The following is a 24,459-nucleotide window of genomic DNA, read 5'->3' on the forward strand; positions in this document are numbered from 1 at the left end:
CTCATTCTGGGGAGGCAATGGGCAGAGCCTCCTGTGAGTCACCAAAGGTCCAGTTCACCACCAGTCACAGGCTGGCAGTGCCCTCCAGTAGGGATGGTCCCAGGGACTGTCACTGGGGTGACCCATTACTGCTGTGAGCTTTAACCCCCTCTGTCCAGGGAAGACTCTGGATTAGCCAGGGCTCCCACAGCGGTGGATGGGATCATCTAAGGAGCATTATAAAAATGCAGCTTCCTGTGGCTCAGCCCTCAGAGCTCTGCACTCTGGTGCTGAGGCCTAGAGACTCTGTGGTGCAACCAGGTAGAAGCATCTAGAAGGCTCTGTGGATTCAGCAAGAGTGGGCTTCCAGTCCTGGACCCATCACTTGGGAGTCATGGACTTGGACACAGCCTCTCTGAGCCTTGGTTGTCTCATATGTGAAGGGGTGAAGACAGAGGGCCCTGCAGATCCACACTTGAGTTCTGTGGGTAAAGGCATGGCCTCCAGAAAGCCCACTCTCTGGGGAGATGGAAGTGTCAGACCACACTCACCTCTCAATCCCAGCGAGGGTGTGAGATGCAGAGGGAACAGACTGGGGCCTATGTGTCCTGTTTCTGCCCGTGAACTGCAGGGGAGGGCAAGGGCCCAAGAGCCAGCTGGATGCACCTGAGGTGGGGCTGGGGTGGGGCGGAGGGCATCTCCACCAGCGCCTCCCTCCTCCTTTTCCAGGGGCTGTAGCTGGACAGAGACTCCTGGCTGCCTTTCCTCTCTTGAAAGAGCCTGAGCTGGTCCTGCTGCTGCCCCTTCCCCTGCAATGAGAGAAACAGAGGCTGAGAGGCACTCAGAGAAGCAGAGAAAAGGAGAGCGAGTGAGAGACAGAGAGATGGGACGGACTCCTAAGGAGATGAGAAAGTCCCTGGCAGAGACAGGGAGTTGAGGTGGGAGGGCAGAGGCCCAGGCAGCCAAGGTCAGGACCACACCCATCAGCATGAAGATGGGGACTGGGGGGGCCAATATCATGGCTCTTGGTCACTGACCACAGGGGAAGCTCTTCTGCAATACCAGAAAAGAAGAAGCCAGATTGTAAAAGGAAGTGCTGTTCATTCTGGGGCAGGCATGTTTGGGGAAGGCTCCCACCCTGCCAGTCCTCGGAAGGAGCCTGATCCTGCCCCTCCCCGTGGTCAGACTAGCCTGAAGCAGCCCCTCCACAGAGCCTCCCCTCTGGCCTAGAGGCTCTGCTTGTTTTCTCACCCGCCCGAGGAGAGCAAGGCCATGGGTCTGCTCCTGCTGCTGCCCCTGCTGCTGGCAGCATCGCTGCAGGCTGGTGAGTGGCCAGGACCCCCTGGCTCTGACCAGGGCCCCTGGGGAGCCCCAGGGAGGGGCTGTGGCCAGCCAGACTTCCCACCTGCAACAAGCAATGTGCTGGGCTGGTCCCACAGTGCTGGGTCCCCCACATCCCTCACCCTCCTTTCTACCCCAAGCCTGGAGAGGGGAACACCCAGTCAGAGGGCCAGTCCTATTATCGGTCACACTTCCGCCCATAGGTGAAGGTGCCAGATGGGCCAGGGTTATCTTCTTGGTCCTTGCAAGTGGCTTCAAAGTCCCTCCCGCTCCCTCCTCCAGGTGGCTCAGCAAAATGCATTTCAAACTTTGATTATGAAGTCAACCAACCAGAGCACCTCTCAGCCCCTGAGGGTGGCTCCATCTACATCCCCTTCTCCTTCTGTTACTCCTGGGAGGTAGCCAGAGATCCCAAAGTGCGTATATCCTGGAGATGGAAAGTCTTCCATGGAGAGTTCATCTACAACACAACCCCGCCATTCACCCATGAGGATTATAAAAACCGCCTCTCCCTGAACTGGGCAAAGGGCCAGAGGAATGGCTCCCTCCAGATCTCTAACCTGCGGAGAGAGGATGAAAGTAAGTACTTCTGCCAAGTCCAGTTGATCACACGGAAGGAAGGCAAGAAGGTGTGGCAGTCCATCAAAGGGACCAGCCTCACCATCACCAGAGGTGAGTCCCGCTGCCTGGGCCACTGGTGCCCTCATCCCCCAGGACTGGTCCAGGCGCCTCTCTTCCTGACTTTTCTCTCAAACTCCTTTCCCTGCCTCTGACTGCTTCCCAGGCCTCTGCCAACTTTACCTTTTTCACTGTAATCTCCCCCAAACTTGGGCTGCCTTCCTTGCCCACCCTCCTCACTGGCCCCTCCAGATCCAGCCCCAACCCCATCCCCAGACTTCAGCACCTTCCAGGCTCCCTGGTTATCCTCCCTTCTTGCTCCAAGTTGGGGCTCCAGCCTTGCCTCCTGCCTTCACCCCATATCCTCCAGATGGACTTGACTTTTACAGGATGTGGCCTGCCTTTCCTTTGTCATGTGTCTGTAGGTGGAGCCCCAGCTAGCCCCATGTCTGTTTCTCCCCACAGCCATGAGCTCAGCCTGACACACACAGGAGGGACCCAATAGTGGCCCAAGGATGCCCCCCATACCTTGGCCCCTGGTAACACCCCATCACCTGTTTTCCCAATCTCCTTGCTTCCCAGAACATGACCCTCAATGCTCCCTCCCAGTCCCATTTCTTTATTCTCCTTCCCCAACTCCCTCTTCCTGTCTTAATCCTCTTTACCTTCCTTGCCTCTCTCAGGGCTCCATGCCCCCCCAACACTGGAGCCTCTATGCTGTCCCCTTCTCCATCCTGTTCCTGCTCCTCTGTCCTGGTTGTTAGAGGTCTCTCTGCAACAGCAATAAGGGCAGTTCCTGCTTACTGTGCACTGTGTCTGGCTGAATCCTTGATATGCATTGCCCTAGTGCAGTGGTCGGCAAACTCATTAGTCAACAGAGCCAAATATGAACAGTACAACGATTGAAATTTCTTTTGAGAGCCAAATTTTTTAAACTTAAACTTCTTCAAACGCCACTTCTTCAAAATAGACTCGCCCAGGCCATGGTATTTTGTGGAAGAGCCACACTCAAGGGGCCAAAGAGCCGCATGTGGCTCGCGAGCCGCAGTTTGCCGACCACGGCCCTAGTGAGTCTGCACCATGAACCCACAATAACAGTAGGTACTGCTATCATCTTTATGTTACAGATGGGGAAACTGAGGCTTGCTGGCCCAAATTCCCACTACTGGTGCAGACAGGATTTGAACCCAATGTAACCCCAGAGCCTACTCTCTTAACCACTAGCCTCTTACCTCATCTATTGACTTGATCATCTTGTTATCCTGACCTATTTTTAACCCATTATGGGGTGTGTTGCATTAATAGTCCTTCCTACGTTAGTTAGTGAGGCATGGAATCTTAAACATGGGTTTTCCTGTCTCCAGGGCAAATACTGGGTGATTCCACTTCTATGAGGTATATAGAATAGTCAAATTCATAAAAACAGAAAGTGGAATAGTGGTTGCCAGAGACTGAGAAAGGGGAGAATGGGGAGTTGTTTAAATGGGATGGAGTATTATTTTGGAAAGAAGTGTATGGTGGTAAGAATTGCACAACAATGTAAATGTACTTACTGCCACTAAATTGACTTAAATATGGTTAAAATGGTAAATTTTATGTTGTGTGTCTTTGACCACAATAAATGGGGTTTTTTTAATCCTGTGATCTAATTATCCCTATTTGTAGGTGATGAAATGAGGTTCTAAGGTCACACCACTGATCGGTAGTAGATTCAGGATTTGAACTGAGTAATGTGGATTCTCAGCCTTCAGCACTTAACGTTGTTACTCCCCTCCTGGTGTAAGAGGTTCAGAGGTTTTCTCCCCACCCACAATGTTCCCCAACCTAGGGAACAGGATGTGACAGATTCACTCAGATACCTCCAATCCCCTAAGGAAGAATTTGCTTGTTTCTCATGTTTTCTCAGCCACAGAGAAAACCACCAAGAACCCCACCAGCACCACCACCACAGATGGCCTCAGTAAGGAAGTTGTGGTCAGCATGGCAGTGGCCATCACTGTGCTCAAAATTGCAATTTTGGGACTGATGGTCTACCTCAGGTGGAAGAGAAGCCAAGGTGAGTGGTCCAGCACCCTGTTCTCTCCCCAGGCTTCCCAACTGGGTGTTTCTCATAATCACCTGCACCAGGATGATTGCAGATCCCTGCTGGGATGAGGTCTAGTCTTAGGAATCTTCATTGTTAATGATCTCCTCAAGTGCTGTCTGGGAGTCAAAATCATGGCTCTAAACCAGCCCCTCTCCAAAACTTTTCTTGACTTAATCATTTCTCATCAGCCCTCACCTTTTTGTTCATGAAGAGGGGAGGTCTGCCATGAAAAATTAAGGAGAGAGAAGAAGAAACAGGAAGCTGACTGAGCTCAGCAAGCATTGGTGGGATACCTGTTTTCTAGGGCCTGACTTGTAATTAGAGATACAAAAGTAAATAAAGCAGAGACCCCCTTCATGGAACTAATTGGGGAGGGCAGGGAAGGGGCAGTTGCCTGAAGGGCTTATCGATTCATTTGGAAAGAGCTAAAGTAGTTGCGATAAAGGAGGGGATAATCAAGGAGGACTTCCCAGAGGAAGTGACACCTGCAAAAAGTTTCAAAGAATAAAAAAGAATTAGCCAGGCAAGTGGCAATTAGCCAGGTGGTATAGAGATCACTGTTCTTTCAGGAGAAGGAAACTATTTGTGGAACTGTAACTAGGTCAGTGCTATGGAGGAGGCAGGAGATGGGAAAAGAGGACCTTGTAAATCACATCCAAGAGCCTTAGATCCCAAAGGCAATGTGAAGCAGCCAGATGGCAACCTCACTTGGTATTGCAGATACATCCAGTCTGCAGTGGAGGAACCAGACATGGGCCAGACTAGGGTCAGTCTAATGCAGTGGCAGCTTGAGTGGAAGGAGAGAGCCAGATTTTGGAAAAGGTTAAGAAGAAACAAGTAAGACATGGGGTTGGCTTGATGTAGGTGTGAGGGAGCCAGAAGTCCCATGTTTACAGCTTGAGTGAGCAGGCTATGATGAAACCACCAAGTGAATTAGGGAACATAAAAGGTCAAAGACCATGGTTCAGATGAAAAATGATTCTTCAACTAGATGAGCATCAGCACTTATAATTATTAAGCTACAATAATTAAAGTGATGCAATACTAGCATAAAAAAGGATAAAAGATTGAAGTGGGGGGGGGGGCGCTATAGGGTCAAGCCTCAGATTGACCTGTGGTGGAGCCACAAACAAGTCCCAGCTTGGAGGGCAGAGCTCTCCTAGCATAATTAAGCTTAACCTTATAGCCCTCCCTAGTTCCTTCTTAGGTAGCTAATGGGCTGTGGGAGGTGCAGCAAGAGCTGCCAAAACAAGGTGAAACTCACAAGAACATTGTAAACATGTTGACCACTACCCTTGTTTTGATCTCACTGTAAAATAAAGCCTCAGCCTCACCCAGGCCCAGGAGATCCGCTGAGCCCCAGCTGTATTCTCTTGTCTGTCATTTCTTTTTTTCTTTTTTCTTTTTTTTAATATATTTTATTGATTTTTTACAGAGAGGAAGGAAGAGGGATAGATAGTCAGAAACATCGATGAGAGAGAAACATCCATCAGCTGCCTCCTGCACACCTCCTACTGGGGATGTGCCCGCAACCAAGGTACATGCCCTTGACCGGAATCAAACCCGGGACCCTTCAGTCCGCAGGCCGACGCTCTATCCACTGAGCCAAACCGGTTTTGGCCTGTCATTTCTTTAATCCTTCACTGCCCCTCCTCAGGCTCACCAAACCCTTGGCTGTGCTGGCACAGCACAAAACATAAAGTAATGGAAGAAAAGAAAAAATTCAAATATAGGCAGGATAAAAATACTAGTAGACCCAAATATATGCAGGAATTTAGTAGGTTAAAAGGTAGCATGTCTAATCAATACATATTAGTAGAACAATTGCATAGCCATTTGAGAAAAATAACATTATCTCCCTACCTTATCATTTGCACCAAAATAAATTTCATGAAGATCAAAGATTCAAAGAAGAAAAATAACCCTAGTACTAGAAGAAAGCATGTGAGACTATTTTATAATCATGGATTGGAAATGACCCCCTTAAGTAAGACATAAAACCCAAAAGCCATGAATAAAAATATTTGTAAGTTCAACTACATACAAATTGTGTTTAAAATTTGCAGTGCAAAAAACACCATGGTTGTCTCCTGAGTGAAGATAAGGATTGAAGATGATGAGAAAATGTGACATAGTCACTGAGGAAAGGGAAGATGATGTTTAAGGATTCAACTCGGATGAGAAGCTGTTGGTAGAAGCATTGTTGCACATGATGGTGTTTTTCCCCAGCAGTATTCACCCATGCAGTTTAGAAGCCTGTAGGACCTGTCAATTAGGAGTTCTGGTTAGCAGCTAGCATCAGAGATCAGAAGCAACCATAGCTTAAATAACACAGAGTTTATTGTTTTTCTCTCATAAAAAAAGAAACTGGAGGTAGAAAACAGAGGCCACTGTCCCTAGGCACTCAGGCTCCTCCCTTTCTGCTAACTGTCCTGGATACTGGCTTCTATTCTGAAGGTTGTCTCCTGGTCCAAGGTGGCTGCTAAGACTCTGGCCATAATTTCTGAATTCAAGTAGGAAGGAGGAAAGGACAAAAGACTATGCCGCAGTGTTAAAGAGCCTTTTTGAAAGTCCTACCCAGACTTCCCTTATATCTTATTGGCCAGAATTTTTTTTTAATTTATTGATTTCAGAGAGAAAGGGAGAGGGAGAGAGAGATAGAAACATCAATGATGAGAGATAATAATTGATTGGCTGCCTCCTGCATGCTCCTCAATGGGGATCGAGCCACACTCTGGGCATGTGCCCTGACCGGGCATCAAACCATGAGCTCCTGGTTCATAGGTCAATACTCAACCACTGAGCCATGCCAGTGGGGCATTATTGGCAGAGGAGCACACTGCCACTCCAAATAAAAGCAAGGTTCTGTTGTAACAGAGAACCAGAATAGATCAAGCAATGCTCGGAGAGTTTGGAGTCACACTTTATTACGCATGGGTCCAGAGGAAAACGTCTCTCAAATTCTGGGCCCCAACATGGAGGAACTTTCCTATTTATATGTTTTTACCTTCTTTGTCTCCCAAATATGGGGTGTTTGTGGCCCCTTTTGCAAGTTCTTAAAGAGCCCCTATGTGCTGGGGCCTTGAGACCTCAACCAAAGGCCTGGCCTGGTGCCAGCACTGATAATTTTGTCCGGGGAAGGTTTAATGGCCTCTCTGAAGTGGGAGTAGTCTTATTTTCCTTATTATTTAAGCAAGCAAACATTTACAGAAGCCAAATAGGGTTAAAATTTTATTATTTTTTTAATATATTTTATTGATATTTTACAGAGAGGAAGGGAGAGAGATAGAGAGCTAGAAACATCGATGAGAGAGAAACATCGATCAGCTGCCTCCTGCACACCTTCTACTGGGGATGTGCCCGCAACCAAGGTACGTGCCCTTGACCAGAATCGAACCTGGGACCCCTCAGTCCACAGGCCGATGCTCTATCCACTGAGCCAAACCGGTTTTGGCTAGGGTTAAAATTTTAAACAGCAGTTTTTATATAAGATGGATGCTTCATTCCCCACTGGTTTTATGTACATGAGTCAAATCATTGACTCTTGGTCATTGTCAAGGAGGGAGTTATATTTACCCCTGAGGACTATAATTTTAATTTTCTGCCTAATAAAGTTAGTGGGCCTGCTTATAAGATAAGGGCCTGGAATGAGGGCCAGGAGTAATCTTTAGAGAGTCCAAAAATTCCTGGACTCTCTATTTTTCCTGGGCTGTCTTAAGCTGGGTGTGATGAAGCCACGTTGGGATTCCGTTGACCTTGACTGCTGTGGAGGTGGTCCTTTCCAGGTAGGAGTCAGTCCTTAGGTGGCAAATTTCTTTTTTTTATATATATATTTTATTGATATTTTACAGAGAGGAAGGGAGAGGGATAGAGAGCTAGAAACATCGATGGGAGAGAAACATCGATCAGCTGCCTCCTGCACACCTCCCACTGGGGATGTGCCCGCAACCAAGGTACATGCCCTTGACCGGAATCGAACCCGGGACCCTTCAGTCTGCAGGCCGACGCTCCATCCACTGAGCCAAACCAGTTTCGGCGGTGGCAAATTTCTTTACCCAAACAGAGTCACCAGGGTGGAAGGGATGAACCGGATCAGAAGTTGGTACAGGCAGAGCATATCAGATGTGCTTCTGGATTGCTTCCTGGGTAGACTGTAAAGCCTGTAAGAACTTGGAAAAAGACTGGTTATGGATTTCAGCTTTTCTAGATTGGGTAGATCAGGGTCTGGAAGAGTCACTAGAATTTGTAGAGGCCCCACTGGTTTTAGGGCAGCCTCCCGGGCAGCTTCATCAGTGGCCCGGTTCCCTCTTGCTTCTGTGGAGACCCCTTACCTTGTAAATAGCACTATGTACGTGAGCCATTGTAAATGCGTACCTGCTATCAGTATAAATTGTTACTGATATTTTTTTTGTCCACCAGAGAGCCTGAAACTGGGTGACTCGAGTGTTTGACATCCAGTGCTCTAGTGTGTTCGGAGTAAAGCCTCGACCTCATGTGGGGCAGTTAGGATTAGTTACTGCCCTAGGGTTAACTTATTTGCTTTTTCGATAAGCACAGCTGTGGCTGCTACCGCCTGATAGGCAAGTATGTCACCCAAATGCAAAGGGGTCAAGTCTTTTGGACAAATAGGTTACTGGCCTTTTCTAAGGGCTGAGACTTTGGGTGAATACCTCTTTGGCTATGCCCCTTGTCTCACATACATAGAGGTGGAAAGACTTAGTTACATCTGGTAGCACTAGTTGGCCCATCGTCCTTCCTCTGCTCATATCTGTCTAACTGCCTAATATATTACCTCAAGGATCCCGGCTCTGAATCCTTTTAAGGAAAATGGACGTTGAATTCTTCTGTAGCTGCTTCGTGCTGAGGAGGGACGGAGTTTTCGCTCAGAGCGAAGAGATCCTTGCTGTCTGTTAGAGGGATGATGAGGCCTGGGCACAGAAAAAGGTGGGCTTGTGACCTGGCAGAGACAAACTATAACAAATGGTCCAGTGGAAGGGAAAGAAAACATTTCAGTTTTAATAACCTCTATTGAAACAGAATTTTTCTCCTCAAAATTACCTCTATGTTTATTAAAAGAGCCAATCAAGACCAATTTACCTATTGTATTTAATTTGGCCTGATTGTTTGCATAAACACAACAAGAATGGTAACTAACTACCTTTGCCAGAATTTCATGATTGAATCTTAGTGTGCCCCGTAGGGCTAGGAAGCCAAGCCATCCAGCTGCCGTCCAGCCTGCCTGCAGTATCTGCTGAGTTAGGTGAATCCCTCACTTGCAGCGACTCCACCTGGGTTTTAAGGCCTATCTCAGTAGCCCTCCTACTTGTCGCGGCCTAGAGTGTGTGGGGGTTCCCCAGGGACGCAGAGGCATCCTTATTGCTCCCCTTGTACTCTGACCAACCGCCAGTGATGGTAGGGCATGGGCCTGACGCTCCAGCACCAGCCATTTTCAGGGCTCCCAAGCAGGATACCAGGCTTTTCCTTGGTACTCTTATTGGCTCCAAGTCTTCAAAGTTCAGACAAGGCTCTTTAAAACATGACACTCCAGTCAAAGTTTCCGGTCAATAAAACCACTATTGGAAACTGACCTTATTGAATTTATGCAAAGAAATATATTGCCATGATTTATTAAGCATTGCCAAATTTCAGAGAAATTATATAAGGAGAAAAATATACTGACCTGCTTTAAGATCTTCTGATTTTCCTTGTCAGTCCTTTCTATGGATTCTTCAGAGTAATATAACTGTTTTCAAATGGCAAGAAGAAATTCAAAATGTGTCTATATTCAAGTAGATAATTACAGCTGTCCCTGTAGTAGGGTTCCCCCTACTTGATTCTCCTTAAAATTTCATATGGCCCTGCCCAGTTTGGCTCAGTGGATAGAGCGTCGGCCTGTGGACTGAAGGGTCCCAGGTTCGATTCCGGTCAAGGGCATGTACCTTGGTTGTGGGCACATCCCCAGTAGGAGGTGTGCAGGAGGCAGCTGATCGATGTTTCTCTCTCATCAATGTTTCTCTCTCTCCCTCTCCCTTCCTCTCTGTTAAAGCTCAATAAAATATATTTTTAAAATTTTTTTCATATGGTCTCTGGGAGGGGTGACATGCCCTCTCAGAAAGGACTAAGGGAGCTTTATTCCTTTACAGGGTCTCACATGTCACAGGACCTCACGGGGTCTGTAATTCCTGTAACAAAGGGCTGGTACTCATCACTTCCCTCTGTTCTACACAGGCCTTCCCCAATTTCCTAAAGTTGAGGTTTGTGCCACACCTGACATGGGCATGGTCACACAGGCCTGCAAGACAGTATACAGGCTGCCAACTGTCTTTTAATAGAGACCAAAACCAGATGGGTATCTTCCTTGCTCATTTGGGCACCTGTCCTTTTGGCAACTGCATTCAAATCTGTAAGGTTAATGCAATATTATTAACACATGAAGAACAATATAGGCACTGTGGCCACCTTAGGTAGCCAAATCTTCTGCTACCATATATGACACATGGTAGGGCTATACAAATATCTTAGGGAGGTGACTAAAGTCTATTCTTGACCTTCCCACACAAAGCAAAATTGTCCTTGTCTTTCTGGAGTCATGTCCATGACTAAGTCTATTATACAGTTTTCTGCAGGCCACTGTCAGGGCTGTGCATGGTGGCCAGTTCTTCTTTCTAGCCACAAACACAGCCTGTCTAATTTCCCTAAAATTTATTCTGGCACAGAAGAAAGTTGTTTTGCTATAAACAGGCAGCTTAACCCCTACATAACTGGGCTTGGACATCTGCCTAGAAAGCTGTAATTTATAAGTTTAACATGTGGCCTTAGGTCCTTCCAACCCAACAGGGTCTCTGCCATCCCTCAGTCCAGACTCCTCCTCTCTTGGAGAATCTCAAAGTCCTGAAGGCTCCCCGGTCCAGGGAAAGTGCCTTTCCTTTGCTCTTTGACTTTAAGCTTCCAGTCCAAAACAGCCAGAGTTGCAGTTAGAAACAGCTTTGCATACTGCAAAGCGCTTCTGTGGCAGTGTCTTGGGTATTAGGCCCCTTGTCTTCCCACCAGCCCCTTTGTGGCAGAGCAGGGACGAGGCCTCTCCCAAGGGAGTGCACTGGAAGGGGATCTCAGCGCCTCCTCTTCCAGCAGCAACAGGTACTGAACCCTTTCAGTACATTTGCAAACAGGGAACTTTCACTAGCTCTATCTGCTGCTTTTACAGATCCTGGGCTCGCTGCTCTATTCCTGGGGCTGCAGGAAGGCTTGTAGCAGTCACTGGCTTCTGGATTAACTGCTGCAGCCAGCAAGCCAAAGGCCTAAGTCTTGTATTGCTTGTTATAAAATGCTCATTACTCACTGAGCAGCAGCAGGGCAGCTAGATTAATTATGCTTGCAGAAAACTTGCGACCTTGAATCTAGTGAAGTTCTGATAAGACACTTGGACCAGACCCCTATGCCAGCAGAGCAGTCTGCAGCCAGTAAAAATCAACAAAAACCTATCATCTCTCCCTGCTTCATAATTAACTGCTGACATCCTCCCTCCTTTTCTGCATTAACCATTTACTCTGTCCTGAAACAAGGCAAATGGTCTGAGATCCTGTATATTTAGGCTTTTTACATTTAAGGATACTTTTTTCTTTCTGTAACCGTTGTTTTCCCTCATAGATTTTTCCTCTTTACTCTAAGCCCCTAGAGTATCTTAAATCCTCCTCCTTTACCACTCTTGATTTCTCTGACCATTCCCATTCCCCAGTCCAGTTGCTTGTCTCCCTTTCCTATTGTGAGTCAGAAGAAGACAATTCCTACATAGGGGAGAAATAGAAACAGTGGGAGTTTCAGAGAAAACTACAGACTACAGCTGTAGTAGTCCTCCCTTTCGAAGGCTGAGGTCCAACCTGTGGAGAAAAATGACTCTTAGTCAGCCTGGAAAGATAGCGGGTGAGGATAAGGGTGTGTAGGGAGATTTCTTGTGAACTGAAAGCCTAGATGGCCTCCTGAAAGAAAAGATCTTTAATCCAGTTACAGATGCTATTAGAATCAGGATGAGAGAGGAAGGGAAAGACCAGGTTATGTCCTCTATGAGGATGCTAATAACTGAAAACAGCAAGTCAAACAAAACACACAACCACGAAGACAACAGACCACACAAGACACACAACCAGGGTTAATGGGGTCCATAGACAGTTAATAATAACTTCAGCCTTAGTTCCGCCTCAGGTGGCTCATTTTGGACTATGATGTCACAGGCAGGGACAGGGCCTGTAAATCTCTCTTTGAAATGTCACAAATTTATACCTTTAAATTAACCCTAGGACTTTAAAATTTCAATTTAATACAGCAAATTCACAAATCAGAGCAAACTGAAACCCTTACTTATACAAAATTAGAGAGAAATTTTTATTAGCTAAGTGGGCTGATTCCCTCTCTGACAGAGAGCAAAAGACTTTGAGAAAAAGAAATCTCAGCAGCTGCTAAAGACTTTTGCATTCCGTCACAGCAGGTCCGCCCTATCTTTAAATAAATTAAACAATAGAAAGAGATAACAAATACTCTCCTGTGTACAGCCAGAAGGCAAAGTGGCTTTCACTTCACACAGACCAGTTAATGAGCAGATCATTATGCCAAGACAGACAAATATCCGTACTCACACTCTCTCAGTAGACTAGCCCAGGCTGGAGCTGAGCAGATAAACGAAACAATGCCCAAATCCCCAGACGAGCTTGGGGGCACTCCCGGCACCCATGCCCCAGAACAGAATTCTCGACCAACAACTTGGTGAGAACCTACCGGAGGAGTTAAGACTGCATCCAGAAGAGAAACCAAGATGGCGGCATAGGTAAACACCTAAACTGCTGCCTCGCACAACAATTTCAAAACTACAACTAAAAGACAGAACGGACACCATCCAGAACCACAGGAAAGCTGGCTGAGTGAAAATTCTACAACTAGAAGGAAAGAGAAAAGCTCACAGAAAATTGGAGGTACGGCAAAGGGTCTTTGTGCGCGCAGAGAGGAAGGGCGGCTGAGAGCCTGGCTGACTTTCTCTGGCGGAAGGGGGAAGGAAGCCTCCGACCGCACTGAACCCCAGTTCTGACTGCACTGAACCCCAGTTCCAGGCGAACCCCTGGGGACCCACGCTCTTACGGGGGGAGTCTGGACTCTCGGGCGGAGACTCGAGCTGGGAAAGGCAGAAGTCTGAAGGCACACGCGGGCCAGTGTGCACAAAGGCTGCGGAGGTTGCCACAGGCTTTCCCTAGTGGAAGGGAGACAGAGGATTCTGACTGCACTGAGCCCCAGTTCTGACTGCAGTGAACCCCAGTTCCAGGCGAGCCCCTCGGGACCCACGCTCTTGTGGGGGGAGTCTGGACTCTCAGGCGGAGACTCGAGCTAAGGAAGGCGGAGGACTGAAAGCGCACATGCGCGCAAGGGCAAGGCTGACAGGAAGCCAAGACTGAGACTCCACCCCATCCAAGCTGAGCACAGAGGCTATTGCAATTTGGCAAGTCTAATCCTATAAGGCTGTCTCTAGCACCGAACTTTTCCCAGCATAGACACAGCTGATCCTTATAGCCAACTGACCTGGAGGTCAATTCTTCCCAGTGATACCAACAACAATAAAGACTTAATTACAACAAGGCTGTACACACAGTCCACAAAGGGGTGCACCAAGAGTGTCCACCTCAGGTTAACTGGGGAAGCAGACCCACTGGGCCTTATTGGAAACCTAGCACAAATATCTACCTTACCAACTCAGGGAATCAGTGAAAATGCGGGGTCAAAGAATCAGATCACAAACGAAAGAAATGGAGGAAAACAAACGACTGGATATCGAATTCAAAACCACGGTTATAAGACTTTTTAAGAATATCCTAGAAAAGGCCGATAAATATAACGAGACCCTCGAAGATATGAAAAAGGACCAACTAGAAATTAAACATACACTGACTGAAATAAAAAATATTATACAGAGACCCAGAAACAGAATAGAGGAACACAAGAATCAAGTCAAAGAATTGAAATACAAAGAAGCAAAAAACACTCAACCGAAAAAGCAAAAAGCAAAAAAAAAAATCCAAAAAGTTGAAGATAATGTAAGAAGACTCTGGGACAACTTCAAGCGTACCAACATCAGAATTATGGGGGTGCCAGAAGAAGAGAGAGAGCAAGATACTGAAAACCTATTTGAAGAAATAATGACCGAAAACTTCCCCCACCTGGTGAAAGAAATAGACTTACAAGTCCAGGAAGCACACAGAACCCCAAACAAAAGGAATCCAAAGAGGACCACACCAAGACACATCATAATTAAAATGCCAAGAGCAAAAGACAAAGAGAGAATATTAAAAGCAGCAAGACAAAAACAGTTAATTACCTACAAGGGAGCACCCATACGACTGTCAGCTGACTTCTCAACAGAAACTATGCAGGCCAGACGGGAGTGGCAAGAAATTTTCAATGTGATGAATAGCAAGAACCTACAACCAAGATTACTCTACCCAGCAAAGCTATCATTCAGAATTGAAGGGCAGATAAAGAGCTTCACAGATAAGAAAAAGCTGAAGGAGTTCATCACCACCAAACCAGTATTAGATGAAATGCTGAAAGGTATTCTTAAAGAGGAAGAAGAAAAAAGTAAAGAGAAAAATTATGAACAACAAATACATATCTATCAACAAGCGAACCTAAAAATCAAGTGAATTAAAAACCTGAGGAACAGAATAATCTGGTGAATATAATAGAATCAGGGGCATAGAAAGGGAGTGGACTGATAATTCTCAGGGGGAAAGGGGTATGGGGGGTTCATGAAGAGAATGGACAAAAATCATACACCTATGGATGAGGACAGTGGGGGGGAGGTAAGGGCAGAAGGTGGGGTGGGAAATGGGTGGAGGGGAGCTATGGGGGGAAAAAGGAGAAATAATTGTAATAATCTGAATAAAGATTTATTTAAAAAAAAAGAAATAAAAAAAATAAAATAAAATAATGAGTCAATAAAAGAAAAAAAAAAGACTGCATCCAGTCCCCCTTCTTGGTAGCAAATTGGCTAGTCCCACACAAACAAACAGCAGAGTGAACTCATAATTCCTTAATAGAATCTGAATTCACTCACCTCCAGAGTCCCACATTTATATACTAGCTAGTCCAAGTTTTTGACTTCTACCAGATATTTACCCAGAGCTTAAACCAGGGGTGGGCAAACTTTTTTACTCGAGGGCCACAATTGGTTCTTTTTTTTTTATTTTTTTTAAATAAATCTTTATTCAGATTATTACAATTATTTCTCCTTTTTCCACCCATAGCTCCCCTCCACCCATTTCCCACCCCACCTTCTGCCCTTACCTCCCCCCCACTGTCCTCATCCATAGGTGTATGATTTTTGTCCATTCTCTTCATGAACCCCCCATACCCCTTTCCCCCTGAGAATTATCAGTCCACTCCCTTTCTATGCCCCTGATTCTATTATATTCACCAGATTATTCTGTTCCTCAGGTTTTTAATTCACTTGATTTTTAGGTTCGCTTGTTGATAGATATGTATTTGTTGTTCATAATTTTTCTCTTTACTTTTTTCTTCTTCCTCTTCTTTAAGAATACCTTTCAGCATTTCATATAATACTGGTTTGGTGGTGATGAACTCCTTCAGCTTTTTCTTATCTGTGAAGCTCTTTATCTGCCCTTCAATTCTGAATGATAGTTTTGCTGGGTAGAGTAATCTTGGTTGTAGGTTCTTGCTATTCATCACATTGAAAATTTCTTGCCACTCCCGTCTGGCCTGCATAGTTTCTGTTGAGAAGTCAGCTGACAGTCATATGGGTGCTCCCTTGTAGGTAATTAACTGTTTTTGTCTTGCTGCTTTTAATATTCTCTCTTTGTCTTTTGCTCTTGGCATTTTAATTATGATGTGTCTTGGTGTGGTCCTCTTTGGATTCCTTTTGTTTGGGGTTCTGTGGGCTTCCTGGACTTGTAAGTCTATTTCTTTCACCAGGTGGGGGAAGTTTTCGGTCATTATTTCTTCAAATAGGTTTTCAGTATCTTGCTCTCTCTCTTCTTCTGGCACCCCCATAATTCTGATGTTGGTACGCTTGAAGTTGTCCCAGAGTCTTCTTACATTATCTTCAACTTTTTGGATTTTTTTTTTTTGCTTTTTGCTTTTTCGGTTGAGTGTTTTTTGCTTCTTTGTATTTCAATTCTTTGATTTGATTCTTGTGTTCCTCTATTCTGTTTCTGGGTCTCTGTATAATATTTTTTATTTCAGTCAGTGTATGTTTAATTTCTAGTTGGTCCTTTTTCATATCTTCCAGGGTCTCGTTATATTTATCGGCCTTTTCTAGGATATTCTTAAAAAGTCTTATAACCGTGGTTTTGAATTCTATATCCAGTCATTTGTTTTCCTCCATTTCTTTCGTTTGTGATCTGATTCTTTGACCCCGCATTTTCATTGATTCCCTGAGTTGGTAAGGTAGATATTTGTGCTAGGTTTCCAATATGGCCCAGTGGGTCTGCTTCCCCAGTTAACCTGAGGTGGACACTCTTGGTGCACCCCTTTGTGGACTGTGTGTACAGCCTTGTTGTAATTAGGTCTTTATTGTTGTTGGTATCACTGGGAAGAATTGACCTCCGGGCCAGTTGGCTGTAAGGATCAGCTGTGTCTATGCTGGGAGAAGTTCGGTGCTGGAGACAGCCTTATAGGATTAGACTTGCCAAATTGCAATAGGCTCTGTGCTCAGCTTGGATGGGGTGGAGTCTCAGTCTTGGCTTCCTGTCAGCCTTGCCCTTGCGCGCATGTGCGCTTTCAGTCCTCCGCCTTCCCCGGCTCCCGAGTCTCCGCCCGAGAGTCCAGACTCCCCCCACAAGAGTGTGGGTCCCCAGGGGCTCGCCTGGAACTGGGGTTCACTGCAGTCAGAACTGGGGCTCAGTGCAGTCAGGATCCTCTGACTCCCTTCCACTAGGGAAAGCCTGTGGCAACCTCCGCAGCCTTTGTGCACACTGGCCCGCGCGCGCCTTCAGACTTCTGCCTTTCCCAGCTCGAGTCTCCGCCCGAGAGTCCAGACTCCCCCTGTAAGAGCGTGGGTCCCCAGGGGTTCGCCCGGAACTGGGGTTCAGTGCAGTCAGAACTGGGGTTCAGTGCAGTCGGAGGCTTCCTTCCCCCTTCCGCCAGAGAAAGTCAGCCAGGCTCTCAGCCGCCCTTCCTCTCTGCGCGCACAAAGACCCTTTTCCGTACCTCCAATTCTCTGTGAGCTTTTCTCTTTCCTTCTAGTTGTAGAATTTTCACTCAGCCAGCTTTCCTGTGGTTCTGGATGGTGTCCGTTCTGTCTTTTAGTTGTAGGTTTGAAATTGTTGTGCGAGGCAGCAGTTTAGGTGTTTACCTATGCCGCCATCTTGGTTTCTCTCCCACAATGGGTTCTTAAACTGGACCAGAGGGCCAGAACAAAAGCATGGATGGAGTGTTTGTGTGAACTAATACAAATTCAAAATAAAGGAGTGGAGGGGAGAGCAAGAGAACCCTCCATTCTTTCGGCTCCGCAGGCCGGATAGAAGAGCCAAACGGGCCGGATCCAGCCCGCGGGCCGTAGTTTGCCCACGGCTGGCTTAAACAGTCCACCTGATTCCTTGTCCTCCTAACCAAACGGGGTCTCAGCTAGTCCCCGAGGAACTCCTTGACTTCCGGGGAGGTGATCAAGCTCCCTCTTCCACTCACTTGAAGTGGGCCTAACTGATGGGGCCCCTACCTTACCGATTCTGTCAATAGGTCCAGAAGTGTCCGTCCACTCTCTCCAGATGCCAGCCGGGTCCTGGGCTGAGGTCCGGGAGCGCCCGGAGTCCCCCGGTTCAATTCTGCTAAGTCAGCAGAGCGGCACCTCCTGGAGGCCTATCTGGCTCCCCCGGGCCCCAAACCCGGTCCACTCACCAGAGGCTAAAAAGCCAAGCATGGGTTGGTTTTCCCGGAATCTCAGGGAACCAATAATGTTACAGAGAACCGGAATAAATCAAGCAATGCTCGGAGAGTTTGGAGTTACTCTTTATTACGCATGGGTCCAGAGGAAAATGTCTCTCAAATTCTGGGCCCCAACATGGAGGAACTTTCCCTATTTATATGTTTTTACCTTCTTTGTCTCCCAAATATGGGGTGTTTCCGGCCCCTTTTGCAAGTTCTTAAAGAGCCCCTATGTGCTGGGGCCCTGAGACCTCAACCAAAGACCAGGCCTGGTGCCAGCACTAATAATTTTGTCCAGGGAAGGTTTAATGGCCTCTCTGAAGTAGGAGTAGTCTTATTTTCCTTATTATTTAAGCAAGCAAGCATTTACAGAAGCCAAATAGGGTTAAAATTTCAAGCAGCAGTTTTTATATAAGATGGATGCTTCACTGTAACTGAGTAAGAGGAGGTGAATGGATATTGGGTAAGCAAGCAGCATTCCGTGCCATAGACACATGCAGGATTGGTGATTTGTCAGCTGAGTGTGGCAGGACAGGGGAATCAGGAGGTTAAGAAGCTGGTGAAAGGGCACAAGTGGAGAGTGGAGGACTCTGAGTCAGCCTGGATAACCTGAAAGAAAGTGGATTATCAGGGGACAAGAGTTCAGGGAGGTCAAAGCACAGGTGTTTCGGTGCGGGGGCCGGGGGGAGATAATGACAAAAGAGGGCTGGGAGGAAAGAGAGCTACAGTATTAAAAATAATACTAGCATTTAATATGTCAGAGTTTTCATTCCCAGTGATTAAAAAAAATAATCTCCAGGGTATGGCAGAGTGGAGTGGAGGTCACTGGAGTTGGGGGTTGGCTGAGTCCAGTGCCTGAGAGGATTGTCCCTGTGGATGACGAGACCTCCCAGGAAGGTGGGCAGTGGTGGAGAGGATGTGTGTGAACCAGGGCCAAATGCTTGGGAAATGCTGTAGAGAGACTTGAGAAGGAGGTGGAGGGGGAGAGTGCAGGGATGTGGGGAAGAACAACAGAGTCCTCGGTGGAAGAGAGGAACAGGCTGCAATGTAAACAGATTCCAGCCCTGAGGTTCAGAGGTAGGAGAGAGAAACAGCCACCACTCCAAGGAACGCATAAGAGCTGGTTTGTCACAGCAGGAGGAGCAATGGTGCCTGTGACAAGAGCAGGGAGGGGAGGGAAGGTGGGCCAGGCTCAGCAGTGGAAGGAGAAGGTTGAGGGATTGCAGGGAGTTCAAGGAAAGTGGAAGGAAGCAGAGGGAAAGTTAGGGAGAGAGGGCAGGGTGAAGGGGGCACAGAGTGCAGAGAAGAGCTGCTCTCCTGATTTGGTGTTGAGGACAAAAGCAGGAGAGGTGTGGGCAGCCTCAGGATGCCAGCTGGTGCCACTCTGAGTCCTAGGCCCTTCCAGCATGGGTTTCAGCAGAGCTACTTTGCTGCCCTGGTTTATCCAAGGACGGTCTCAGAGTAGGATGGAGCAGAAAAGGCAGGAGAGATGCTGTTCATGGATGGCACACTGACATGCTCTTGGTTCCTCTACAGGTCTGTGAACTAAAGCCAGAGCCCCAGCTACGTGAGTGTTTGTCTTCAAAGTGAGACATAGGGGTTTCGGGTGGTGGGGGTGGGGGTGACTTAGGAAACAGGAAGTATCCTTAAGAGAACAGCGCTAGGAAGGCTATCACAGCTGCTCTCATCCTCAACTTTCCCATCCACATTTTCTTACGTTCCAAAACAGGTCAGCACTTCTCTTACTAAGAACAGAGGATCTAATTACTTTCTCTGATTCTTTCCCAGAATGTCACCCTTTTCTCTTTCTCTGGTATCCTCTTTTCACCTTCTTTTGTCCCCCTTCCTAAGTTTTTCCTTCTGTTCATCCCATTTTCTTTCCATCTTGAACATCATCCTTCTGGAACACATCTACCTTTCCCACATTTTTCCTCTTTTTGCTCATTGTACTTTCTGCCTTTTTCCCTGGTGAGGTGCTCAAAGGAACCACGAGAATCATCTGCCTCCAGCTGCTCTACTGTCTGCCTTTTCTCAGAGCACTTTCCCCCCTCAGCTCCCAGCCTGGCCTCCTCTCCTCTGTGCTGGGATCTCCTTCCTGCCCTGAGCACTGGTCCTCCTCACCCTCCCACCAGTTTCCTTTTCTCCATCCTTCCTCCCATTTCTACACTTTCCCTTCCCTAAACCCTCTCCCTCTTTTCCTCCCTCCCTGACTTTTGCCAGCTGCCTTACTCAGGTCCCCTCCCAGGATGGTGTCTCCTCCTGGGGACCAAGGCCTGAGCACCCACCCAGAGGCTGTGAGATGAGCGTCACTGGTTTTCCTTCTCCAGTTCTAACCGAGGCAGTGCCAGCAGAGAGGACAGGAATTCACCCCTCTGATTTCTCCTCCTGTGCCCCTTCCCACAACAGTGATTCCCTAGAACAGTCCTCCTTCAGGTGGCACTCAGGGGCCTCTCCTGGGCTACACCACAAACTGCCTCTCAAAGCTCTTCCAGGCAGCCTCCTTCTGAGAGCCTCAAACCATTGCCTACATCTTCTGAGTAGGACCAAGCAGGTTGCAGAGCCCCCAAGAGAACCAGCCTGATGCAGGTTTTGACTCCTTTCTGCCCAGCCTCTAACACATTTCCCACCCTTTCCTTCCCATGCAGGGGATCCTTCCATAACACTGAGGAGAAGTACGAGAACATTGGGCATAAAGGTCAATTCTACACCATCACTCCCCACTCTCCACCTTGGCCCTTCCTTCTTCCTTACACACTCTCTCCCCACACATGTGCCCCTCAGCGTTTTCCTCTTTCCCATGCCTCACCCATCCCTCCCACAGACCCTGGTCCTGACCTAGCAGATGACCTCATTACTGAGCCCTCTGCCCATTTCTCTACCCTGGCTGCCATGCCATCTGACCCTGATACATCTTGGTGTGTGTGTGTTTTCTAGGACTACATAGAAACCCCAAGCCAGACCCAAAAGTAAGAAGTTCAGACTAGAGCCTGAAAGAATTAAAGAGAAGCTTGGAGAAGAAGGGGTCAAAAGAATAGAGGGACTGTGGTATCAGCAGGGCACTCACGTATGAGATCACTGATCTAAGATGAGGTCAGCTCCCCCTCCACTTCTAACCCCCTTCTCTTTCTGTTCTCATGTAGGTTGATGGCATCCTCTATGCTTCCCTTACCCTCGCCAATTTGACCTCACCCTCACCGTCAGCACCTCCTAGCCACCTTCTCCACGAGAGTCCCCAGGAAGAGACCCTATACTCTATCTTAAAGACCTAAGGAGTGTGACTGAATGATGACCTCCTTGAGTAAGCTGCACAGAGGGATCACCACTTCCCATAATAATCCCAGCCAGACACAAATGACTCAGAAGCCAGCAGGGGTCGAAGGCTACCAAGGACCTAAGAAAAATAGCCATCTGCTCCAGTTCCCTCTTAGCCTCGTTCCGTTGCCCACAAAAATAAAAGTACCTGTAGGATTTTCCTGCATACGTCTAAGAAAAAAATTGATGTCACCTTCAACTTCTGTCCTTCTTGCCAAAAATAAACTACAATACATAGCTCATGCCCAAGATCCCTCCTTTCGTGCTTCTGTTCAGTGACTGCAAGTCCCTGAACACTGTTAGGCAGCCTGTAACCCAAGGTCTGCCCTCCAGCCTAACCACTCTACTTCCCTTACAATAATAACTAACATCATTTAAGCATTTACATGCATCACCTCATTTAAACATAAGCAACCCTATATGGCATAGGATGTACTCATTTGAGACATAAAATGAAGAACCAGAATGGTTACAGTGCTTTTCTGAAGGCCACACAGCTAGCAAATGGCGAGCCAGGATTTGAACTTACTCTTTCTCTTCTCGATGTCCTTCTCCCAGGATTAAGATGTCATTGCCTTCCCAGATGCCTATACCTTACAGGCCTCTCACAGAAACAATGATGTTAGTGACATAGAGGAGGAGGGAGAGAGGCCAAAAAGAAGCATCTACTTAGAGATGACCAAGCCAAGTAAACCAGTAACCGGTTTAGTTAACAGATAAACTGGTTTAATTTAGCCAATTCACCTTGTAGCCAATGACTAACCCCAACACTTACCAGCGCTATGTTCCTCCTGAGAGGTTCTCCCCCTGTTCTGGAGGAAGAGAGCAAAAGAGCACAAAAGGACTCCTCAAAGAAAGCCATGTTGAACTCTGAATCATCTCTATGCTGTGGCTTCACCCTCTGTTCCAACTCTTCTCCCAACATCTTCCATGAGTTGCTACAGGTTCAGTTCACTGGAGGTTTCATCGTCACGGGGTACACTACCAGCCTCCTGAGGCAGTGGCTTCTGGGATCCAGGTCCTTCTGTCCCCACCATGAGCTGGCCCTTTGGCACCATACTAGCCTCTTTTTCCTCAGACTTTGTTGCAAATGACATGATAGTCCACATAGAAAATTTGAAAGAATTCACACACACACACACAAAGACCCTTATGAACAACAACAAACAAAAAAGACCCTCATGGACCTATTAAATGATTATGGCAAGGTTTAAGGTTACAAGATTAATATATAAAAGTCAATTAATTTCTTACATACCAACAATGAATAAGTAGAATTTGAAATTTAAAGCATAATACCATTGACATTAGCACCACCATCAAAAATGAAATACTTAGGTATAACTCTAACAAACTATATACAGATCTATATGAGAAAAATTATAAAATTCTGATGAACAAAATCAAGAACTAAATAAATGGAGCGATATTTCATATTTGTGGATAATAAGACTTAATATTCACAGGATGTCAGTTTTTCCCTACTTTATCCATAGATTCAATGCAAGTCTAATTAAAAATTCCAGCAAGTTATTTTATGGACATTGACAAACTTATTCTAGAGTTTATATGGATAGGCAAGATGCAGAGTAGCCAACACAATATTGAAGGAGAAAAACAAAGTTGGAGGACTGACCCCAGTCTACTTCAATGCTTACTATCAAGCTTCAATATTCAAAACAGTATTGTATTGGTGAAAGAACAAGTAGGTCAATGGAACAAAATGGAGAGCCCAGCCCTGGCTGGGTAGCTCAGTTGGTTAGAGCATCGTCCCAATATGCCAAGATTGTGGGTTCGATCTCCAGTCAGGGCATATACAAAAACCAACCAAAGGCCCTAACCCCGTGGTCGGCAAACTGCGGCTCGCGAGCCACATGCGGCTCTTTGGCCTCTTGAGTGTGGCTCTTCCACAAAATACCACAGCCTGGGCGAGTTTATTTTGAAGAAGTGGCATTAGAAGTTTAAGTTTAAAAAATTTGGCTCTCAAAAGAAATTTCAATCGTTGTACTGTTGATATTTGGATCTGTTGACTAATGAGTTTGCCAACCACTGCCCTAACCGGTTTGGCTCAGTGGATCGAGGGTCGGCCTGCGGACTGAAAGGTCCCAGGTTCAATTCTGATCAAGGGCATGTACCTTGTTTCTAACTCTCTATCCCTCTCCCTTCCTCTCTGTAAAAAAAAAAAATCAATAAAATATATTTTTTAAAAAATCAACCAATGAATGCATAAATGGGTGGAACAACAAATAGATGTTTCCTCTCTTTTTCTCTCTCTCCCCTCCCTTCTTCTCTCTGTCTCTAAAAATAAATAAATAAATAATGTTTAAATGGAGAGCCCAGAAATGGATCCCCACAAATATAGTTAATTGAGCTTTGATAAAGGAGTAAAGGAAAGACTATGGAATAAAGATAATCTCTAACCCATGGACACAGGCAGTAGGGGGTTGAGAGCATGTGTTGTGAGGTGGGAACAGCCTGGGAGAGGTCAATGGGGGGAAAAGGAGACATGTAATACTTGAAAACAATAAAGAAAAAAAAAAGACAATCTCGCCCAACCGGTGTGGCTCAGTGGTTGAGCGTCGACCTATGAACCTGGAGATCAAGGTTGGATTCCTGGAAAGGGCACCTGCCCAGGTTGTAGGCTCAATATCCAGTACGGGAAGTGCAGGAGGCAGCTGATAAATGAATCTCTCTCATCATTGATGTTTCTATCTCTCCCTCTCCATTCCTCTCTGAAATAAATAAAAATATTTTTAATAGTCTCTTCAACAATGGTACTAGAACAATGGGGCAGTCACATGCAAAGAAGAATCATCTAGACACAGACCTTACACTCTTAAAAAAAAATTAACTCAAAATGGATCATAGACCTAAATGTAAAGCACAAAACTACAAAATGCCTAGAAGATAACAGGAGAAAATCTTGGGTGTGGTGATGCCTTTTCCCCCCCTTTATTTTTATTGTTGACACTATTACAGATGTCCCCATTTCCCCACATACACACTTTGCCCGCCTCCACCCAGCCCCTGCCCTTCTTCCCCTCTGGCCATCACCGCACTGTAGTCTGTGTCTGTGGGTTATGCATATATATTCTTTGGCTAATCCCTTCACCTTCTTTCATCCAGTCCCCACCTTATCCCTTCCCTCTGATAGCTGTCAATCTGTTCCATGCATCCATGCCTCTGGACCTATTTTGTTCCTCAGT

At 46.5% G+C, this 24,459-nt stretch overlaps 1 protein-coding gene across 1 annotated transcript; it reads left to right on the forward strand.

Moving 5' to 3' along the window:
- Positions 1–1,081: 1,081 nt before the first annotated feature.
- LOC308253692 (paired immunoglobulin-like type 2 receptor beta) lies at positions 1,082–21,494 on the forward strand. Its single transcript, XM_080679354.1, has 5 exons — positions 1,082–1,303; positions 1,603–1,992; positions 3,845–3,994; positions 19,478–19,508; positions 21,082–21,494. Exons 1-4 carry the CDS (start codon positions 1,252–1,254, stop codon positions 19,483–19,485), a joined length of 600 nt encoding a protein of 199 aa, XP_080535480.1. The 5' UTR covers positions 1,082–1,251; the 3' UTR covers positions 19,486–19,508; positions 21,082–21,494.
- Positions 21,495–24,459: the final 2,965 nt, after the last annotated feature.

This window comes from Plecotus auritus (genome assembly GCF_963455305.1).
Source record: "Plecotus auritus genome assembly, chromosome: 7".
Taxonomy (NCBI): domain Eukaryota; kingdom Metazoa; phylum Chordata; class Mammalia; order Chiroptera; family Vespertilionidae; genus Plecotus; species Plecotus auritus.